Source organism: Oncorhynchus kisutch, linkage group LG22 (genome assembly GCF_002021735.2).
Source record: "Oncorhynchus kisutch isolate 150728-3 linkage group LG22, Okis_V2, whole genome shotgun sequence".
Lineage (NCBI taxonomy): Eukaryota > Metazoa > Chordata > Actinopteri > Salmoniformes > Salmonidae > Oncorhynchus > Oncorhynchus kisutch.
The window spans coordinates 30044444-30063109 of record NC_034195.2 but is presented as its reverse complement, the minus strand read 5'-3'; the positions used below and the strand labels follow the sequence as shown (position 1 = coordinate 30063109).

Below are 18666 nucleotides of genomic sequence, written 5' to 3'. Positions count from 1 at the left end.
AAAGTAAAACAACCAAAACAAAGCTGGGTAGAGTGTGCAGTTTAAATAGGCTACTAACATTGCCTGGGGTTGTTTGGCATGCAAATTTACTTGTCGATCAATGACTGTCAACACACTTACATGCAGTTCGACACTGAACAAGAGAGGACGCATCAGTTGTTACAAGATAAGAGATATTTTCCGACGGTAGAAAGAATGTAATATGAGCAAAAAATACTCGTGAACCATGAATTCATAACTTTAGAACCTATTTTTTGAACGATGCATGCTACATTTGGATTGGTTTGGGATCCGTGGACTGATGCACTTGCATCTTGAGCATGGAATCAGGGGCCGATGCGTTTCGGTGAATGTTACATCTACATTCTGTAGAATATGGGAGCCACGATGTACTCCAAACCCCTTCAGACAAAAGTCATGCACCGAACAATATGTCAAATGTGATCAGTAGCAGATGAACATGAATGTCAAAACCTTGCCAAGATACTCAAAGATAATGCTGTCAGATTACAATTGGTTTTCAGGAAGATCATAAACCAACATTAGATATTTTTTGAGGAAAGACAATATTAATAACAAGAACTCCATCAAAGCATCTTGTTATCCTTTCTTACACATCCCATGAAAGACAAGACTGGCGACTATAAACATTGTATATGTATAGTTACTATCATTAACCAATTGTTCTAAAAAAAAGCACAACAGTTATTTTAGAGTAGCCTAACTACTTTGATGAAACATATACTATTTACTTACTGTTTCATGTGGCATGGGGTTAAATCCACAGAGGTTGCAGACAGTGTTCTTGCATTCTGTGCAGGTGTTGTAGTTGGGAGGGTCCTTGGAGCCCTTGTTGAGTTCCACCTTGCAGAGTGGACAGGTAGATTGGCCTGCTTTGGGTGCTGGTTGGGAGGATGCTGCTCCCTTTGGAGGAGCTGATGGGGGTTTGTCCACTTTGGCATGTACTGATGGGGGGACATTGGCCTTCTGGGGATGCGCTGCTTTCTTCTCCTCTGCTTTCTGAGCAGCAGGTAGTTTGGTCTCCTTTGCAGGGGGCATCTTGGGGGAGGTCTGGGCCAGTGCAGACATCTTGGGGGAAGCTGGCGGTGTGGTCCGGGGCTCGTCCTGAACAACTGATGTTATCAAAGTGGAGGCAGAGCTGAAGATGGACGAGCCAAAGCCAAACATCTTCCCAGACACTGACTCTTCAGGCTTTGAGGAGGCAGACTGAGATTTGGGACCTCCAAAGCCAAATAAGCCTCCTGATTCCTGCTTGGGGGGTTGCTTTGTGGCTGGGAAGGCACTACTCTCCCTACGCCCAGGGCTGGGCTGCTGTGGTGGTTTATGAGGTTCTGATGTTCTCCGGTTCTCCAGTGGAGCCTTCTGAGCAGGCACTGGGCTTGCCGGATTTTGAGTGTCTGCTGCTGTAGCAGCTTCAACTATTGATATATCAGGCTCTGATTTTGGTGCCTCTGCTGAGGGCTGCGGAGGCTGTCCTTGTTGTTGTAGAGTCTTCTGTTGTGGAGGTTGTTGGACAAGTGTTGGAGTCGGTCTGTCCACTGGCTTCTGGTCCTGCTGGCAAACCACTGTCGGGGATACCTCCTTCTTCTGTGACGAGCCTGCTGCTGGGGTCTCTTTCACTGAAGCAGGAGTCATAGACACCTTGGGGGAAGCTGGAGGTGTGGTGCGGTGCTCATCCTGAACAGCTGAGGTGATCAAAGTGGATGCAGAGCTGAAGATAGAGGAGCCAAAGCCAAGCATCTTCCCAGACACTGAGTCTTCAGGCTTTGACTGAGCAGGCTGAGATTTAGCACCACCAAAGCCAAAGAAGCCTCCTGACTCCTGCTTGGGGGGCTGGGCCTGTGGTGGTGGTACAGATTTTGCATAAGAGGCTCCACCTTTTGGAAGCTGTTGTTGAGGCTTCCCAGGCTCTCCTTTCGGTGTCGCTGTTAGAGGCTGACGTTGTTGCTCTTGTTGTTGTGGAGTCTCTTGGTGTGGAGGATGTTGGACAGGGGTTGGAGTTGATTTGTCCACTGGCGTTTTTTCCTGCTGTGAAGCCACTGCTGGAGATAATTCCTTCTGTGGTGACCCTGGTGCTGGGTTCTTCTTCTCTTTCTCTGAAGCAGGAGTCATTGGCTCCTTTAGGGGAGCAGTTTCGAGGTCTGGCTTTGGAGCTTGCTGGGGCTGTACTTGCTGTGATGCCTTTGAAGCAGGCTGTTGCAGTGGAGGAGTTTGCTTTTCTGGCTGCTGTACAGGTGTAGCAGCTCCACTGGTTTTGGGTGTTGCTGGAATTGGTTGGTCCACTGGTTTCTGTACAATTATAGGTTCTTGATTCTCCTTCTCAGCCAGAGCAGGTGAAGCTTGTTTATGTTGTGAGGATCCTACTGGTGGGGTCTCCTCCTTTTTGTCTGCATTTGGTGCTGGGGTTCCAGCGGGAATTGGTGTCTCCTGAGGTACAGTGGGTGGAGTGATCTCTTGTTGGCCAGCCGCAGGTACTGGGATCTCCTCCTTCTGGGGTTTAGCTGGAGCTGGAGTCGGCTTTGGAGATGCAGCAGGTGTGACATTCTCCTTTTGAAGTGCAACAGGTGTAGAGACTATGCTGGGCAACGGTTGGGATTTCATCATGGGAGGTCCTGGGGGTTCCACTGCTCCAAGTGCTCTCTGCATCTGGCAGGTCAGACAGAGCCATTCCTTTACCTGAAAAAAAAGAACAGTGTTGATAAAAAAATAACTAAAAATAATAATAATATATCTCATCTTAGTTGCTATTTAAATACTGCATACTACCTGTGACAAACATACAAAACAACTGTCTTATGCTCTAATTCTAAAGATGCTAAAAAAATTGAATAACTATATCCCAGCGTATTAATACAATTCCTTAAGATCTCTAATTAGATCACAACATCTATATAGAGTGTCTTCATAGACCTAAAATCCTCATGGTTTTTCCTCTCATTGTTTGTGAACCTAATTTTAAAGCTTGATGCATATTCTCAGGATGTGAATATTTCCCTTTCAAGACGATTCGATACGTATCTAGCTAGACACATGGGCTCCGATGAGATACAATTTAGTTTGAAACAATTTGATGCAATTGGGTTCGCTGGAAAAGACTCAATGAGTTAACAATTGTTGCATACACACATTCATTTTAAATTCTAAATTCAAATTGTCTGCTGATGGAGAGCTGGGCCTCTCTGAGCTGGATATGTCGAAGCAGACTCCTCTCTTTCCGTGTGTGTGTGTGTGTGTGTGTGTGTGTGTGTGAGGGAGAGTATGTGTGTGTGTGTGTGCGTGCGAGTGTTTTTAAATTCTGTATATGTATGTTCTATGTACTATGAAGGCATCTGACCTGAGCCATAGGGAGCCTAGGCATATACCACCCCACTACCACTATCAGCAGGGCAATGAAGCATATGTTTTTTGTCCCTCCACTTTGGTTCTGAAATCAACATCACCCACTGATTAACTTGGAATTATTGCAGATCAAGTGTTTGAGCTAGTCATGTATTAATATTGACTGTAAAAAAATAATTGCTGTGGCAAAGCCAATGAATATGTAGCACAACTATGGATTTCACCCCCATCTCAAAACCAGTTGGTTTTGACCATTTTGGAAGTTTTTACTGAGTGAGCTTCTCCTCACGCTAAGGGCATGTCTTGCAAAAGGGATTGGTGGCCTCGTTATGAAATTATCAACTTTACCATGTAAACTCAGCAAAAAAAGAAACGTCCTCTCTGTCAACTGCGTTGATATTCAGCAAAGTTAACATGTGTAAATATTTGTATGTACATAACAAGAATCAACAACTGAGACATAAACTGAACAAGTTCCACAGACATGTGACTAACAGAAATGGAATAATGTGTCCCTGAACAAATCAAATCAAATCAAATTTCAAATCAAATCAAATTTATTTATATAGCCCTTCGTACATCAGCTGATATCTCAAAGTGCTGTACAGAAACCCAGCCTAAAACCCCAAACAGCAAGCAATGCAGGTGTAGAAGCACGGGGGGGTCAAAAGGGGGGGTCAAAATCAATAGTAACAGTCAGTGTCTGGTGTGGCCACCAGCTGCATTAAGTACGGCAGTGCATCTCCTCCTCATGGACTGCACCAGATTTGCCCATTCTTGCTGTGAGATGTTACCCCACTCTTCCACCAAGGCACCTGCATGTTCCCGGACATTACTGGGGGGAATGGCCCTAGCCCTCACCCTCCGATCCAACAGTTCCCAGACGTGCTCAATGGGATTGAGATCCAGGATCTTTCCTGGCCATGGCAGAACACTGACATTCCTGTCTTGCAGGAAATCATGCATAGAACGAGCAGTATGGCTGGAGGCATTGTCATGCTGGAGGGTCATGTCAGGATGAGCCTGCAGGAAGGGTACCACATGAGGGAGGAGGATGTCTTCCCTGTAACGCACAGCGTTGAGATTGCCTGCAATGACAACAAGCTCAGTCCGATCATGCTGTGACACACTGCCCCAAACCATGACGGACCCTTCACCTCCAAATCGATCCCGCTCCAGAGTACGGGCCTTGGTGTAACGCTCGTTCCTTCGACGATAAACGCAAATCCGACCATCACCCCTGGTAAGACAAAACTGCCACTCGTCAGTGAAGACCACTTTTTGCCAGTCCTGTCTGGTCCAGCGACGCTGGGTTTGTGCCCATAGGCAACGTCGTTGCCGATGATGTCTGGTGAGGAACTGCCTTACAAAACGCCTACAAGCCCTCAGTCCAGCCTCTCTCAGAATATTGAGGACTGTCAGAGCGCTGACGGAGGGATTGTGCGTTCCTGGTGTAACTCGGGCAGTTGTTGTTGCCATCCTGTACTTGCCCCTCAGGTGTGATGTTAGGATATACCGATCCTGCGCAGGTGTTGCTACACATGGTATGCCACTGCGAGGATGATCAGCTCTCCGTCCTGTCTCCCTGTAGCACTGTCTTAGGCGTCTCACAGTACGGACATTGCAATTTATTGCCCTGGCCACATCTGCAGTCCTCATGCCTCCTTGCAGCATGCCTAAGGCACGTTCACGCAGATGAGCAGGGACCCTGGGCATCTTTCTTTTGAGGTTTTTCAGAGTCAGTAGAAAGGCCTCTTAGTGTCCTAAGTTTTTATAATGGTGACCTTGATTGCCTACCGCCTGTAAGCTGTTAGTGTATTAACGACCGTTCCACAGGTGCATGTTCATAAATTGTTCATGGTTCATTGAACAAGCATGGGAAACAGTGTTCAAACCCTTTACAATGAAGATCTGTGAAGTTATTTGGATTTTTACAAATTATCTTTGAAAGACAGGGTCCTGAAAAAGGGACGTTTCTGTTTTTGCTGAGTTTAAATCTAAAAATGACCATACTGATTGTTTAAAGTAAAACAACCAAAACAAAGCTGGGTAGAGTGTGCAGTTTAAATAGGCTACTAACATTGCCTGGGGTTGTTTGGCATGCAAATTTACTTGTCGATCAATGACTGTCAACACACTTACATGCAGTTCGACACTGAACAAGAGAGGACGCATCAGTTGTTACAAGATAAGAGATATTTTCCGACGGTAGAAAGAATGTAATATGAGCAAAAAATACTCGTGAACCATGAATTCATAACTTTAGAACCTATTTTTTGAACGATGCATGCTACATTTGGATTGGTTTGGGATCCGTGGACTGATGCACTTGCATCTTGAGCATGGAATCAGGGGCCGATGCGTTTCGGTGAATGTTACATCTACATTCTGTAGAATATGGGAGCCACGATGTACTCCAAACCCCTTCAGACAAAAGTCATGCACCGAACAATATGTCAAATGTGATCAGTAGCAGATGAACATGAATGTCAAAACCTTGCCAAGATACTCAAAGATAATGCTGTCAGATTACAATTGGTTTTCAGGAAGATCATAAACCAACATTAGATATTTTTTGAGGAAAGACAATATTAATAACAAGAACTCCATCAAAGCATCTTGTTATCCTTTCTTACACATCCCATGAAAGACAAGACTGGCGACTATAAACATTGTATATGTATAGTTACTATCATTAACCAATTGTTCTAAAAAAAAGCACAACAGTTATTTTAGAGTAGCCTAACTACTTTGATGAAACATATACTATTTACTTACTGTTTCATGTGGCATGGGGTTAAATCCACAGAGGTTGCAGACAGTGTTCTTGCATTCTGTGCAGGTGTTGTAGTTGGGAGGGTCCTTGGAGCCCTTGTTGAGTTCCACCTTGCAGAGTGGACAGGTAGATTGGCCTGCTTTGGGTGCTGGTTGGGAGGATGCTGCTCCCTTTGGAGGAGCTGATGGGGGTTTGTCCACTTTGGCATGTACTGATGGGGGGACATTGGCCTTCTGGGGATGCGCTGCTTTCTTCTCCTCTGCTTTCTGAGCAGCAGGTAGTTTGATCTCCTTTGCAGGGGGCATCTTGGGGGAGGTCTGGGCCAGTGCAGACATCTTGGGGGAAGCTGGCGGTGTGGTCCGGGGCTCGTCCTGAACAACTGATGTTATCAAAGTGGAGGCAGAGCTGAAGATGGACGAGCCAAAGCCAAACATCTTCCCAGACACTGACTCTTCAGGCTTTGAGGAGGCAGACTGAGATTTGGGACCTCCAAAGCCAAATAAGCCTCCTGATTCCTGCTTGGGGGGTTGCTTTGTGGCTGGGAAGGCACTACTCTCCCTACGCCCAGGGCTGGGCTGCTGTGGTGGTTTATGAGGTTCTGATGTTCTCCGGTTCTCCAGTGGAGCCTTCTGAGCAGGCACTGGGCTTGCCGGATTTTGAGTGTCTGCTGCTGCAGCAGCTTCAACTATTGATATATCATGCTCTGATTTTGGTGCCTCTGCTGAGGGCTGTGGAGGCTGTCCTTGTTGTTGTAGAGTCTTCTGTTGTGGAGGTTGTTGGACAAGTGTTGGCGTCAGTCTGTCCACTGGCTTCTGGTCCTGCTGGCAAACCACTGTCGGGGATACCTCCTTCTTCTGTGATGAGCCTGCTGCTGGGGTCTCTTTCACTGAAGCAGGAGTCATAGACACCCTGGGGGAAGCTGGAGGTGTGGTGCGGTGCTCATCCTGAACAGCTGAGGTGATCAAAGTGGATGCAGAGCTGAAGATAGAGGAGCCAAAGCCAAGCATCTTCCCAGACACTGAGTCTTCAGGCTTTGACTGAGCAGGCTGAGATTTAGAACCACCAAAGCCAAAGAAGCCTCCTGACTCCTGCTTGGGGGGTTGGGCCTGTGGTGGTGGTACAGGTATGGCATTAGAGGCTCCACCTTTTGGAAGCTGTTGCTGAGGCTTCGAAGGCTCTGCTAGGGGCAGAGGAGGCTGGCCTTGTTGTTGTGGAGTCTTCTGCTGTATAGGTTTTTGGACAAGGGTTGTAGTTGGTTTGCCCACTGGCTTCTGGTCCTGCTGTGAAGCCATTGCTGGAGATGCCTCCTTCTGTGGTGAGCCTGGTGCTAGGGTCTTGTTGTCTTTCTCTGAAGCAGGAGTCATTGACACCTTTTTGGGTGAGGCTGTTTTATGGCCCACTTGTTTGAGACCAGCAGGTCTGGGAGTCTCCTTCTGTTTAGGTCCAACAGGTATAGCAAACTTGGGAGAAGCTGGCGGTGTGGTGCGGGGCTCATCCTGAACAGTTGAGGTGATGAAAGTGGATGCAGAGGTGAAGATGGAGGAACCAAAGCCAAACATCTTCCCAGACACTGACTCTTTCAGCTTTGAGGGAGCGGGTTGAGAGGCTGAAGTCACTGGCTCTTTTCTGGGTGAGGCTGGTGTAGGAGCCACTTTTTGTTGACCAGCTGGTGTGGGAGTCTCATTTCGAGTTGTAACAGGTCCGACAGTGTATTTTTGAGAAGCAGCAGATGTGGAGACTTTGCTTGGCGAGGGTTTCATCATGGGAGGTCCAGGAGATTCCATTCCTCCTAGTGCTCTCTGCATCTGACAGTTCAGACAAAGCCACTCATTCAACTGAAAGAAAAACATACTGTTAAAATTCATATCATATACTCAGTGGCCATACATTTGACACTTAGTAAAAAAAAAAGCTCTTAATCATGCTTTTTATCAAGAGTAAGAAACCAATCACGTTCTTACCTCTGTAACATTCGGCATGGGGTTGAATCCACAGACGTTGCAAACAGTGTTCTTGCATTCAGTGCAGGTGTTGTAGTTGGAAGGGTCCTTGGATCCCATGTTGAGTTCCACCTTGCAGAGTGGGCAAGTGGACTGGTGTGCTTTGGGAGCTGGTTGGGAGGATGCTGCTCCCTTTTGAGCTTCTGATTGGGGTTTGTCCACTTTGGCCTGTACTGATGTGGGGACCTTGGCATGCTGGGGTTGCTCTGCTTTCTTTTCTGCATTCTGAACAGCAAGTGGTTTTGTCTCCTTTGTAGGTGGCATCTTGGGAGAGGCTGGTGCAGACACCTTGGGAGAAGCTGATTCTTCAGGTTTTGAAGGGGTAGACTGAGATTTGGGACCACCAAAGCCAAATAAGCCTCCGGATTCCTGCTTGGGAGGTTGCTGTGTTGCTAAGATGACACTACTCTGTCTACGCCCAGGAAGTCTGGGCTGTTGTGGTTGTGTCTTAAGTTCTGATGTTCTTGGCATCTGTGGTGACTTCTGAGCAGGTGCTGGATTGGCTGGTTTCCCAGGCTCCTGCTTTGGGGAAGTGATTTTAGGGTCTGGCTCTGGAGTTTCCTGAGGCTGTACTTGTGGCAGGGGCTGTGTAGCCAGCTGTTCCCACGCAGGCATTTGATTTTCTGGCTGCTGTAAAGGTTGAACAGTCTCGTTCAGCTTGGTTGTAGGTGTCGCTGATTGCTCCACTGACTTTTGAACAATTGCATGTTTCTGGTTTTCAATTGAGATCTCAATAGATGAAGTCTCGTTTTTAAGTGGGGTGTGAACTGTTGGAGTGTCTTTTGTTTTGGATGAACTTGGAATGGGGGCCTCATTGCTCTGTATTGCAGCTGGAGCTTGGACCTCTTTAGTTTCTTCTGCTCCCAAAGGTGGGGCTTCATTCTTCAGAGGTAAACCAGATGGATCAGCCTCTTTATCTCGCATTGAATCTGGTTTTGGGGACACCTTTCTGTCTGGTGACCCTGGCAGTTGAGGTTCCTTCTTCTTTTGGGGTGAGGCTGGTGAGGCTGTTGATGGTGCCTCCTTGTTGAGAGGTGAAGCACGGACCTCCTTGAATGGTAAAAAAGGAGTCGGTGCCTCCTTGATGAGAGGAGAGGCAGGAGTTTGTTCCTCCTTGATGAGAGCTGAGGCAGGAGTTTGTGCCTCCTTGATGATAGGGGAGGCAGGAGTTTGTGCCTTCTTGATGAGAGGGTAGGCAGGAGTTGGTTCCTCCTTGGTGAGATCTGAGGCAGGTGTTGGTGCCTCCTTGATGAGCAAGGCAGAAGTCTTATTGACAGGTAAAGCTGGGATCGGGACCTCATTCACAAGGGACACACCTGGTGGTGCAGGATTATTTTTATTTTGTGGTGACATTTTGGAGGAGGCTGGCAATCGAGCCTCCTTTTGTGGTGCAGCAAGTGTGGTTGTCTCCTCTTTTTGGAGTGTGGGGGTGACCTTCGGCTGATCTGCAGCAGTTATGGTAGTCTCCTTTTCCTTTTGAAATTCAGCAGATGCAGCATCCTCCTTTTGAAGAGCAACAGGTGTAGAGACCTTGCTGGGCAAGGGTTGGGGTTTCATCATGGGAGGTCCTGGGGGTTCCATTCCTCCAAGTGCTCTCTGCATCTGGCAGTTCAGACACAGCCATTCCTTCACCTGGAAAAAAGTAAGAGTATATATTTTTTTAAACAATATAATATAATAATAAAACTGAAAATGACAGGCCGTATGCCCAATGCATATATCTGAAAATATTTAAACAAAAATGCACAGAAATAAGGCCTCCCGGGTGGCGCGGTAGTCTAAGGTACTGCTTCGCAGTGCTGGCTTTGCCAACAAAGACTCTGGGTTCGAGCCCAGGCTCTGTCGCAACCTGTCGCAACCGGGAGGTCCACGGGGCGACGCATAATTGGCCGAGCATTGTCCGGGTTAGGGAGGGTTTGGCCGGTAGGGATATCCCTGTCTCATCGCGCACTAGCTACTCCTGTGGCGGGCCGGGCGCAGTGCACGCTGACCAGGTCGCTAGGTGCACAGTGTTTCCTCCGACACATTGGTGCGGCTGGCTTCCGGGTTGGATGCGCGCTGTGTTAAGAAGCAGTGCGGCTTGGTTGGGTTGTGTTTCGGAGGACGCATGGCTCTCGACCTTCGTCTCTCCTGAGCCCGTATGGGAGTTGTAGCGATGAGACAAATGTAGCGACTACTAACAATTGGATACCATGAAAAAGGGGGTAAAATAAATAAATTACATAAATTACTACCTGCTTAGTATAATACTTGCATTTTCACTAACCTCGGTAACGTGTGGCATAGGGTTAAATCCACAGAGGTTGCAGACAGTGTTCTTGCATTCGGTGCAGGTGTTGAAGTTGGGAGGGTCCTTGGAGTCCTTGTTGAGTTCCACCTTGCAGAGTGGACAGGTAGATTGGCCTGCTTTGGGAGCTGGTTGGGAGGATGCTGCTCCCTTTGGAGGCGCTGATGGGGGTTTGTCCACTTTGGCATGTACTGATGGGGGGACATTAGCCTGCTGGGGTTGCTCTGCTTTCTTCTCCTCTGCTTTCTGAGCAGCAGGTGGTTTGGTCTCCTTTGCAGGGGGCATCTTGTGAGAGGCCTGGGCTGCTGCAGAAACCTTGGGGGAAGCTGGCGGTGTGGTGCGGGACTCATCTTGAACATCTGAGGTGATCAACATGGATGCAGAGCTGAAGATGGAGGAGCCAAAGCCAAACATCTTCCCAGACACAGAGTCTTCAGGCTTTGAGGGGACAGGCTGAGAGGCTCGAGTCACTGGCTCCATTTTCAGTGAGGTTGGTGAAGTGACCACTTTTGGAACACCAGCAGGGGTGAGAGTGTCCTTCTTTTGAGGAGCAACAGGTGTCAAGACTTTGCTGATCGAGTGTTTAATCATGGGAGTTCCAGGGGGTTCCATTCCTCCAAGAGCTCTCTGCATCTGGCAGTTCAGACACAGCCACTCCTTCACCTGAAATAGTAAGGATGTGTTAGATATATACTGAATACTCAGGTTTCCTGTTGGTATCTATTGGAGTTCAATTCATGCCAATCTAACTTTACAAATGGCTGAATATGTACATAGGAAGTTACACAGTTGGCATATTTTTCAGGACCCAGTCATTGCATAAGGTAGCTTACGTTAAGGTTGCCTATATAAAGTTTAAATATAATCATGTATGCTTTTGGGGAAAAAATAAGTCAATACAATATCTGTGTGAAAATCTATACAAATTATGACCGGTATAGATTGGTTAAAGTAGCCTATACATACTTGCAGCTTTGCATTTAATAAATAACTTTGTTATGTAAACACAGGCAAAATGAGAGAGCCTGCATAATTTGTATTTTCTACAAAGCTGGTTCTGTGGAATAAATAGCTAATGTGTATCATCAAAACAGACTACTGTGATTTCATCATTTAGAAACAAATCAGTGAACATGAGGCTGTACTTTGTAATCTTCTAAAAAGCTGCATCCATAAGTGATAGCAGGACATCTGCTTGCTAAAAGCAGTGCACTTGAACTGTCATGTTCTCTTACCTCTGATCCATGTGTCATGGGGTTAAATCCACAGAGGTTGCAGACAGTGTTCTTGCATTCTGTGCAGGTGTTGTAGTTGGGAGGGTCCTTGGAGCCCTTGTTGAGTTCCACCTTGCAGAGTGGACAGGTAGATTGGCCTGCTTTGGGAGCTGGTTGGGAGGATGCTGCTCCCTTTGGAGGCGCTGATGGGGGTTTGTCCACTTTGGTCTGTACTGATGGGGGAACCTTGACCTGCTGTGATTGCTCTGCTTTCTTCTCCTCTGATTTCTGAGCAGCAGGTGGTTTGATCTCCTTTGCAGGGGGCATCTTGGGAGAGGCATGGGCTGTTGTAGACACCTTGGGAGAAGCTGGCGGTGTGGTGCGGGGCTCATCCTGAACAGCTGAGGTGATCAACGTGGATGCAGAGCTAAAGATGGAGGAGCCAAAGCCAAACATCTTCCCAGACACAGAGTCTTTAGGTTTTGAGGGGACAGGCTGAGAGGTTCGAGTCAGTGGCTCCTTTTTGGGTGAAGCTGGTGAAGTGGCTACTTTATTGGGACCAGATGATGTTGGAGTGTCTTTCTTTCGAGGAGCAGCAGGAGCTGAGACTTGGTTGGGTGAAGGTTTGGGTATCATCATGGGATGTTCTGGATCTTCCATTCCTCCTAGTGCTCTCTGCATCTGGCAGTTCAGGCACAGCCACTCCTTCACCTTAAACATTTTCACATTGTAAGAGGAATACAGAATTGGATACATTTCTTATACAGCTCTTTCTACGCATGATGGAAAGTGGCACAAGCAAATGTTTCTGCAGTGATATCATCAGACACTTTCCTTACTCTCTAGGACATAAATTGTCCAGCACACTGTGATACATCATTCTTGCTGTTTTGAGCTTTAACATGACTTGCAAATTAAGTATTTGGTGTATTGCATAGGTACCAAGCACATTGTAAAAGAGATCTATTGGAACCATCTAAAAATTCCACTTCTATTCACTATAGGTCTAGTACCATGCTACTGTTGGTAGAATTAATATGGGTCAAGAACAAATCAGGAAATGAAATAGTCATAACGACTTCACATGAGACTTTGCATTGTCTCTCTTTTATAAAGGCCAGAAATTGTCAGTAAATGCAAATATACTAAAATCCCAAACTATTCATACAGGCTAAAACCTTACCACACTGGTTTTTCCTACCATATTTGTATGAGGAGAGACTACACAAGTAATGAATAGAACAACTGTGCAACGTCTAAAAGTTATTTCTGGAACTGAAATACATTGATGGAAACGAATAGACATTTCAAATCTGACAGATAACAATTTCATTTCAGAATGACTACGATTTTCCTATGGATGATTTGTGGAGAGATTATTTATCTATCTGAACTTTTCTATAAAAGAGAGAGCCTTGTCTAAATAATATTATAAACTGGGTGGTTCGAGCCCTGAATGCTGATTGCCTGAAAGCTGTGGTATATCAGACCTTATACCATGGGTATGACAAAACATTTACTTTACCTGCTCTAACTACATTGGCAACTGGTCTATAATAGCAATGGTGCACCTTGGGGTTTTGAGGTATATGGCCAAAATACAACGGCTAAGGGCTGTATCCAGGAACTCCACATTGTGTTGTGTGTAAGAACAGCCCTTAGCCGTGGTATATTGGCCATATACCACACCCCCCATGCCTTATTGCCTAAATATAGCACTCATAATTAATTTACACAGTAATAAAGTGATTCTGGTTGTTTTACCTCAGAAACGTTTGGCATTGGGTTAAATCCACAAAGGTTGCAGACAGTGTTCTTGCATTCCGTGCAGGTGTTGTAGTTGGGAGGGTCCTTGGAGCCCTTGTTGAGTTCCACCTTGCAGAGTGGACAGGTAGATTGGCCTGCTTTGGGAGCTGGTTGGGAGGATGCTGCTCCCTTTGGAGGCTCTGATGGGGGTTTGTCCACGTTGGCATGTACTGATAGGGGAAATGTGGCCTGCTGGGGTTGCTCTGCTTTCTTCTCCTCTGCTCTCTGAGCAGCAGGTGGTTTGATCTCCTTTGCAGGGGGCATCTTGGGAGAGGCCTGGACCGGTGCAGACACCTTGGGGGAAGCTGGGGGTGTGAAGCGGGGCTCATCCTGAACAGCTGAGGTGATCAAAGTGGATGCAGAGCTGAAGATAGAGGAGCCAAAGCCAAACATCTTCCCAGACACTGGCTCTTCAGGCTTTGAGGGGGCAGGCTGAGATTTAGGAACACCAAAGTCGAAGAAGCCCCCTGACTCCTGCTTGGTGGGCTGGGCCTCTGGTGGCACAGCTTTGGCAGGAGAGGCTCCACTTTTTGGAGGCTGTTGCTGAGGCTTCCCAGGCTCCTGCTGTGTGGATGGGGAAGCATTACTCTGCTTAAGCCCAGGTTGGCCTGGCTGCTCTGGTGGTTTCTGAAGCCCTGATGTTCTCCGGTTCTCCTGTATTGTCTTCTGAGCAGGAGCTGAGCTGGCAGGTTTCTGAGGGTCTGCTGCTTTAGCAACCTCTGTCTTGGGTGGCTGTGTTGCTGATGTAGCAGGTTTCCTCTGAGGGGAGTCTGGTGTTGGAGTGCCTTTCTTTTGGGGTGTGCTGGGTGGGACAGTGGTCCTCTGAGGTGCAGAACCGTTGTTGGGAGAAGGTTTGGGTTTCATCATGGGAGGTCCTGGGGATTCTATTCTCTTCGTCTGGCAGTTCAAACACAGCCACTCCTTCACCTGAAGGAAAACAACAGTGTTAAGATGGTCAAATAACATGATACTACATGGTTCAATATCATCTATTAACCTGATTTCATGTTCAACATAATCAGTAAACAAAAAGCAGTTCTCCTTTCTGCTGATAAACACCTTCATGAAAACATTCACTATGTTCTGTGCCTGTCATCATGAGTTAGTTGTAAGTCTTTGTAGAGGAGCCCAAGCTGATTTTCAATTCTAGTTGCCACTAAACATCAGTAACAAGACATTGCTACTGTGTTGTGTTGAAGCTAAGATGGTTTAAATTCATGTCAGTGTCCTCAAGGAAATTCAAGTATGAAATTAACTATTAGAGAAGACAGCATTCACCCATTGTGTAAAATATATTCGTAATTATTTCATGTTCGCTAAATACACCTTTTTGGGTAATTAAGCAATTATTGATTGATATTATTATACTGTAGCCATTAGCCAATAGTATTCAGAGTAAATACTCTATGTTGTTTACACAAGAGGCTATACCTTAGTGTAATTCTTTGACTGTCACTTAGGAGGGAGCTGATCATCAGCCTAAAAATGTATTTTTTAAATTTAAAAATGTATTTCACCTTTATTTAACCAGGAAGGCCAGTTGAGAACAAGTTCTCATTTACAACTGCGACCTGGCCAAGATAAAGCAAAGCAGTGCGACAAAAACAGCAACACAGAATTACATATGGGATACACAAATGTGCAGTCAATAATACAATAGAAAAATCTATATACATTGTGTGCAAATGTAGTGCAATTAGGGAGGAAAGGCAATAGGCCATTCCTCCCTAATAATTACAATTTAGCATTAACACTGCAGTGATAGATGTGCAGATGATGATGTTGAAGTAGAGATACTGTGGTGCAAAAGAGCAAAAATAAACAAGAAAATGGGGATGAGGTAATTAGGTGGGCTATTTACAGATGGGCTGTGTACAGGTGCAGTGATCAGTAAGCTGCTCTGACAGCTGATCCTTAAAGTTAGTGAGGGAGATATAAGTCTCCAGCTTCAGTGATTTTTGCAATTCGTTCCAGTCATTGGCAGCAGAGACCTGGCAGGAAAGGCCAAAGGAGGAGTTGGCTTTGGGGATGAAATATACCTGCTGGAGCGCGTGCTATGAGTGCTGCTATGGTGACCAGTGAGCTGAGATTAGGCGGGGCTTTACCTAGCAAAGACTTATAGATGACCTGGAGGCAGTGGGTTTGGTGACGAATATGAAGCGAGGGCCAGCCAACGAGAGCATACAGGTCGCAGTGGTGGGTAGTATATGGGGCTTTGGTGACAAAACGGATGGCACTGTGATAGACTGCATCCAATTTGCTGAGTAGAGTGTCCGAGGCTATTTTGTAAATGACATTACCAAAGTCAAGGATCAGTAGGATAGTCAGTTTTACAACGGTATGTTAGGCAGCATGAGTGAAGGAGGCTTTGTTGCGAAATAGGAAGCCAATTATAGATTTAAATTTGGATTGGAGATGCTTAATGTGAGTCTGGAAGGAGAGATTACAGTCTAACCAGACACCTAGGTATTTGTAGTTGTCCACATATTCTAGTCCACAAGTCAGAACCGTCCAGAGTAGTGATGCTAGTCGGATGCAGGCAGCAATCGGTTGAAGACCATGCATTTAGTTTACCTTGCATTTATGAACAGTTGGAGGCCACTGAAAGAGTGTTGTATGGCATTGAAGCTCGTCTGGAGGTATGTTAACACAGAGTCCAAAGAAGGGCCAGAAGTATACAGAATGGTGTCGTCTGCGTGGAGGTGGATCAGAGAATCACCAGCAGCAAGAGCGACATCATTGATATATACAGAGAAAAGAGTCGGCCCGAGATTTGAACCCTGTGGCACCTCCATAGAGACTGCCAGAGGTCCAGACAACAGGCCCTCCAATTTGACACACTGAACTCTATCTGATATGTAGTTGGTGAACCAGGTGAGGCAGTCATTTGAGACACCAAGGCTGTTGAGTCTGCCGATAAGAATGGGGTGATTGACAGAGTCGAAAGCCTTGGCCAGGTCGATGAAGACGGTTGCATAGTACTGTCTTTTATCGATGGCGGACATGATGTCGTTTAGGACCTTGAGCGTGGCTGAGGTGCACCCATAACAAGCTCGGAAACCAGATTGCATAGCGGAGAAGGTACGGTGGGATTCGAAATGGTCAGTGATCTGTTTGTTAACTTGGCTTTCAAAGACTTTAGAAAGGCAGGGTAGGATAGATATAGGTCTGTAACAGTTTGGGTCTAGAGTGTCTCCCCCTTTGAAGAGGAGGATGACCGCGGCAGCTTTCCAATCTTTAGGGATCTCAGACAATATGAAAGAGAGGTTGGACAGGCTAGTAATAGGAGTTGCAACAAATGCAGTGGCTAATTTTAGAAAGAGAGGGTCCAGATTGTCTAGCCCATCTGATTTGTAGGGGTCCAGATTTCAGAACATCAGCTAACTCGACTTGGGTGAAGGAGAAGTGTGTGTGGGGGGGGGGGGGGGGTAGACAGGTGGAAAGAATGGCCAGCCGTAGAAAAATGCTTATTAAAATTCTCGATTATCGTAGATTTACCGGTGGTGACAGTGTTTCCTAGCCTCAGTGCAGTGGGCCACTGGGAGGAGGTGCTCTTATTCTCCATGGACTTTACAATGTCCCAAAACATTTGGGAATTTGTGCTACAGGATGCAAATGTCTGTTTGAGAAAGCTAGCCTTTGCTTTCCTAACTGACTGTGTATATTTCCTAACTTCCTGGTTCCTAACTTCCCTGAAAAGTTGCATATCGCGGGGGCTTTCGATGCTAATACAGTACGCCACAGGATGTTTTTGTGCTGGTCAAGGGCAGTCAAGTCTGGGGTGAACCAAAGGCTATATCTGTTCTTAGTTCTACATTTTTTTCATGGGACATGCTTATTTAAGATGGTGAGGAAAGCCCTTTTAAAGAATAACCAGGCATCCTCTACTGACGGGATGAGGTCAAAATCCTTCCAGGTCGGTAATGTGTCCTACATATCTGACTGCCTGCACTCACAATTCCAATGGCCTCTACTGTAAATAGTAACAATAATAATAATTGATTTCACATGCAAAAGGTTTTCAGACCCCTTGATTTTATTCACATTTTATTACCTTACAGACGTATTCTAAAATGGATACAATTGTTTTTTTCCCTCATCAATCTAAACACAATACCCCATAATAACAAACCAAAAAAAGGTTTGTACATTTTTTTGCAAATGTATAAAAACTGAAAAATCACATTTATAGAAGTATTCAGATCCTTTCCTCTGTACTTTGTTAAAGCACCATTGGCAGTGATTAAAGCCTTGAGTCTTCTATGATATGACGCTACAAGCTTGACACACCTGTATTTGGGGAGTTTCTCCCAATATTCTCATGCTCCTTCAAATTGGATGGGGAGCATCGCTGCAAATCAATTTTTTGGTCTCTCCAGAGATGTTAGATCGGGTTCAAGTCCTGGCTTTGGCTGAGCCACTCAAGGACATTCAGAGACTTGTACCGAAGCCACTTTTGCGTTGTCTTGGCTGTGTGCTTAGGGTTGTTGTCCTGTTGGAAAAAGAACTTACGCCCCACTCTGAGGTCCTGAGTGCTCTGGAGCAGGTTTTCATCAAGAATCTCTCTGTACTTTTCTTCGTTCATCTTTCCCTCGATCCTGACTAGTCTACAAGTCCCTGTAGCTGAAAAACATCCCCACAACATATTGCTGCCACCACCATGCTTCACCTTAGGGATGGTGCCAGGTTTACTCCAGACGCGACACATGGCCTTCAGGCCAAAGATTTCAATCTTGATTTCATCAGACCAGAGAATCTTGTTTCTCATGGTCTGAGAGTCTTTGGCAAACTCCAAGCAGGCGGTCAAGTGCTTTTTACTGAGGTGTGGCTACACTCTACCATAAAGGCCTGATTGGTAGAGTGCTGCAGAGATGGTTGTCCTTCTGGAAGGTTCTCCCATCTCCACATAGGAACTCTGGAGCTTTGTCAGAGTGACCATCGGGTTCTTGGTCTCCTCCCTGACCAAGGCTCTTCTCCCCCGATTGCTCAGTTTGGTCGGGCAGGACAGCTCTAGGAAGAGTCTTGGTGGTTCCAAACTTCTTCCATTTAAGAATGATGGAGGCCACTGTGTTCTTTGTGTCCTTCAATGCTGCAGACATTTTTTGGTACCCTTCCCCAGATCTGTGCCTCAACACAACCCTGTTTCTGAGCTCCACGGCAATTCCTTCAACCTCATGGCTTGGTATTTGCTCTGACATGCACTGTCAACTGTGAGACCTTATA

At 46.2% G+C, this 18666-nt stretch overlaps 1 protein-coding gene across 1 annotated transcript in view; it reads right to left on the bottom strand.

The window, feature by feature from the left end:
• Window positions 1–18666, bottom strand: part of LOC116356398 (mucin-2-like) — a 52251-nt gene that overhangs the window by 14003 nt on the left and 19582 nt on the right. Inside the window, exons 5-10 of the mRNA XM_031802199.1 lie at window positions 13402–14370; window positions 11659–12348; window positions 10403–11086; window positions 8098–9768; window positions 6139–7971; window positions 757–2697 (exon numbers count right to left, since the gene is read on the bottom strand). Coding sequence (XP_031658059.1) covers window positions 757–2697; window positions 6139–7971; window positions 8098–9768; window positions 10403–11086; window positions 11659–12348; window positions 13402–14370 — 7788 coding nt within the window. The remainder of the gene's footprint in view (window positions 1–756; window positions 2698–6138; window positions 7972–8097; window positions 9769–10402; window positions 11087–11658; window positions 12349–13401; window positions 14371–18666) is intronic.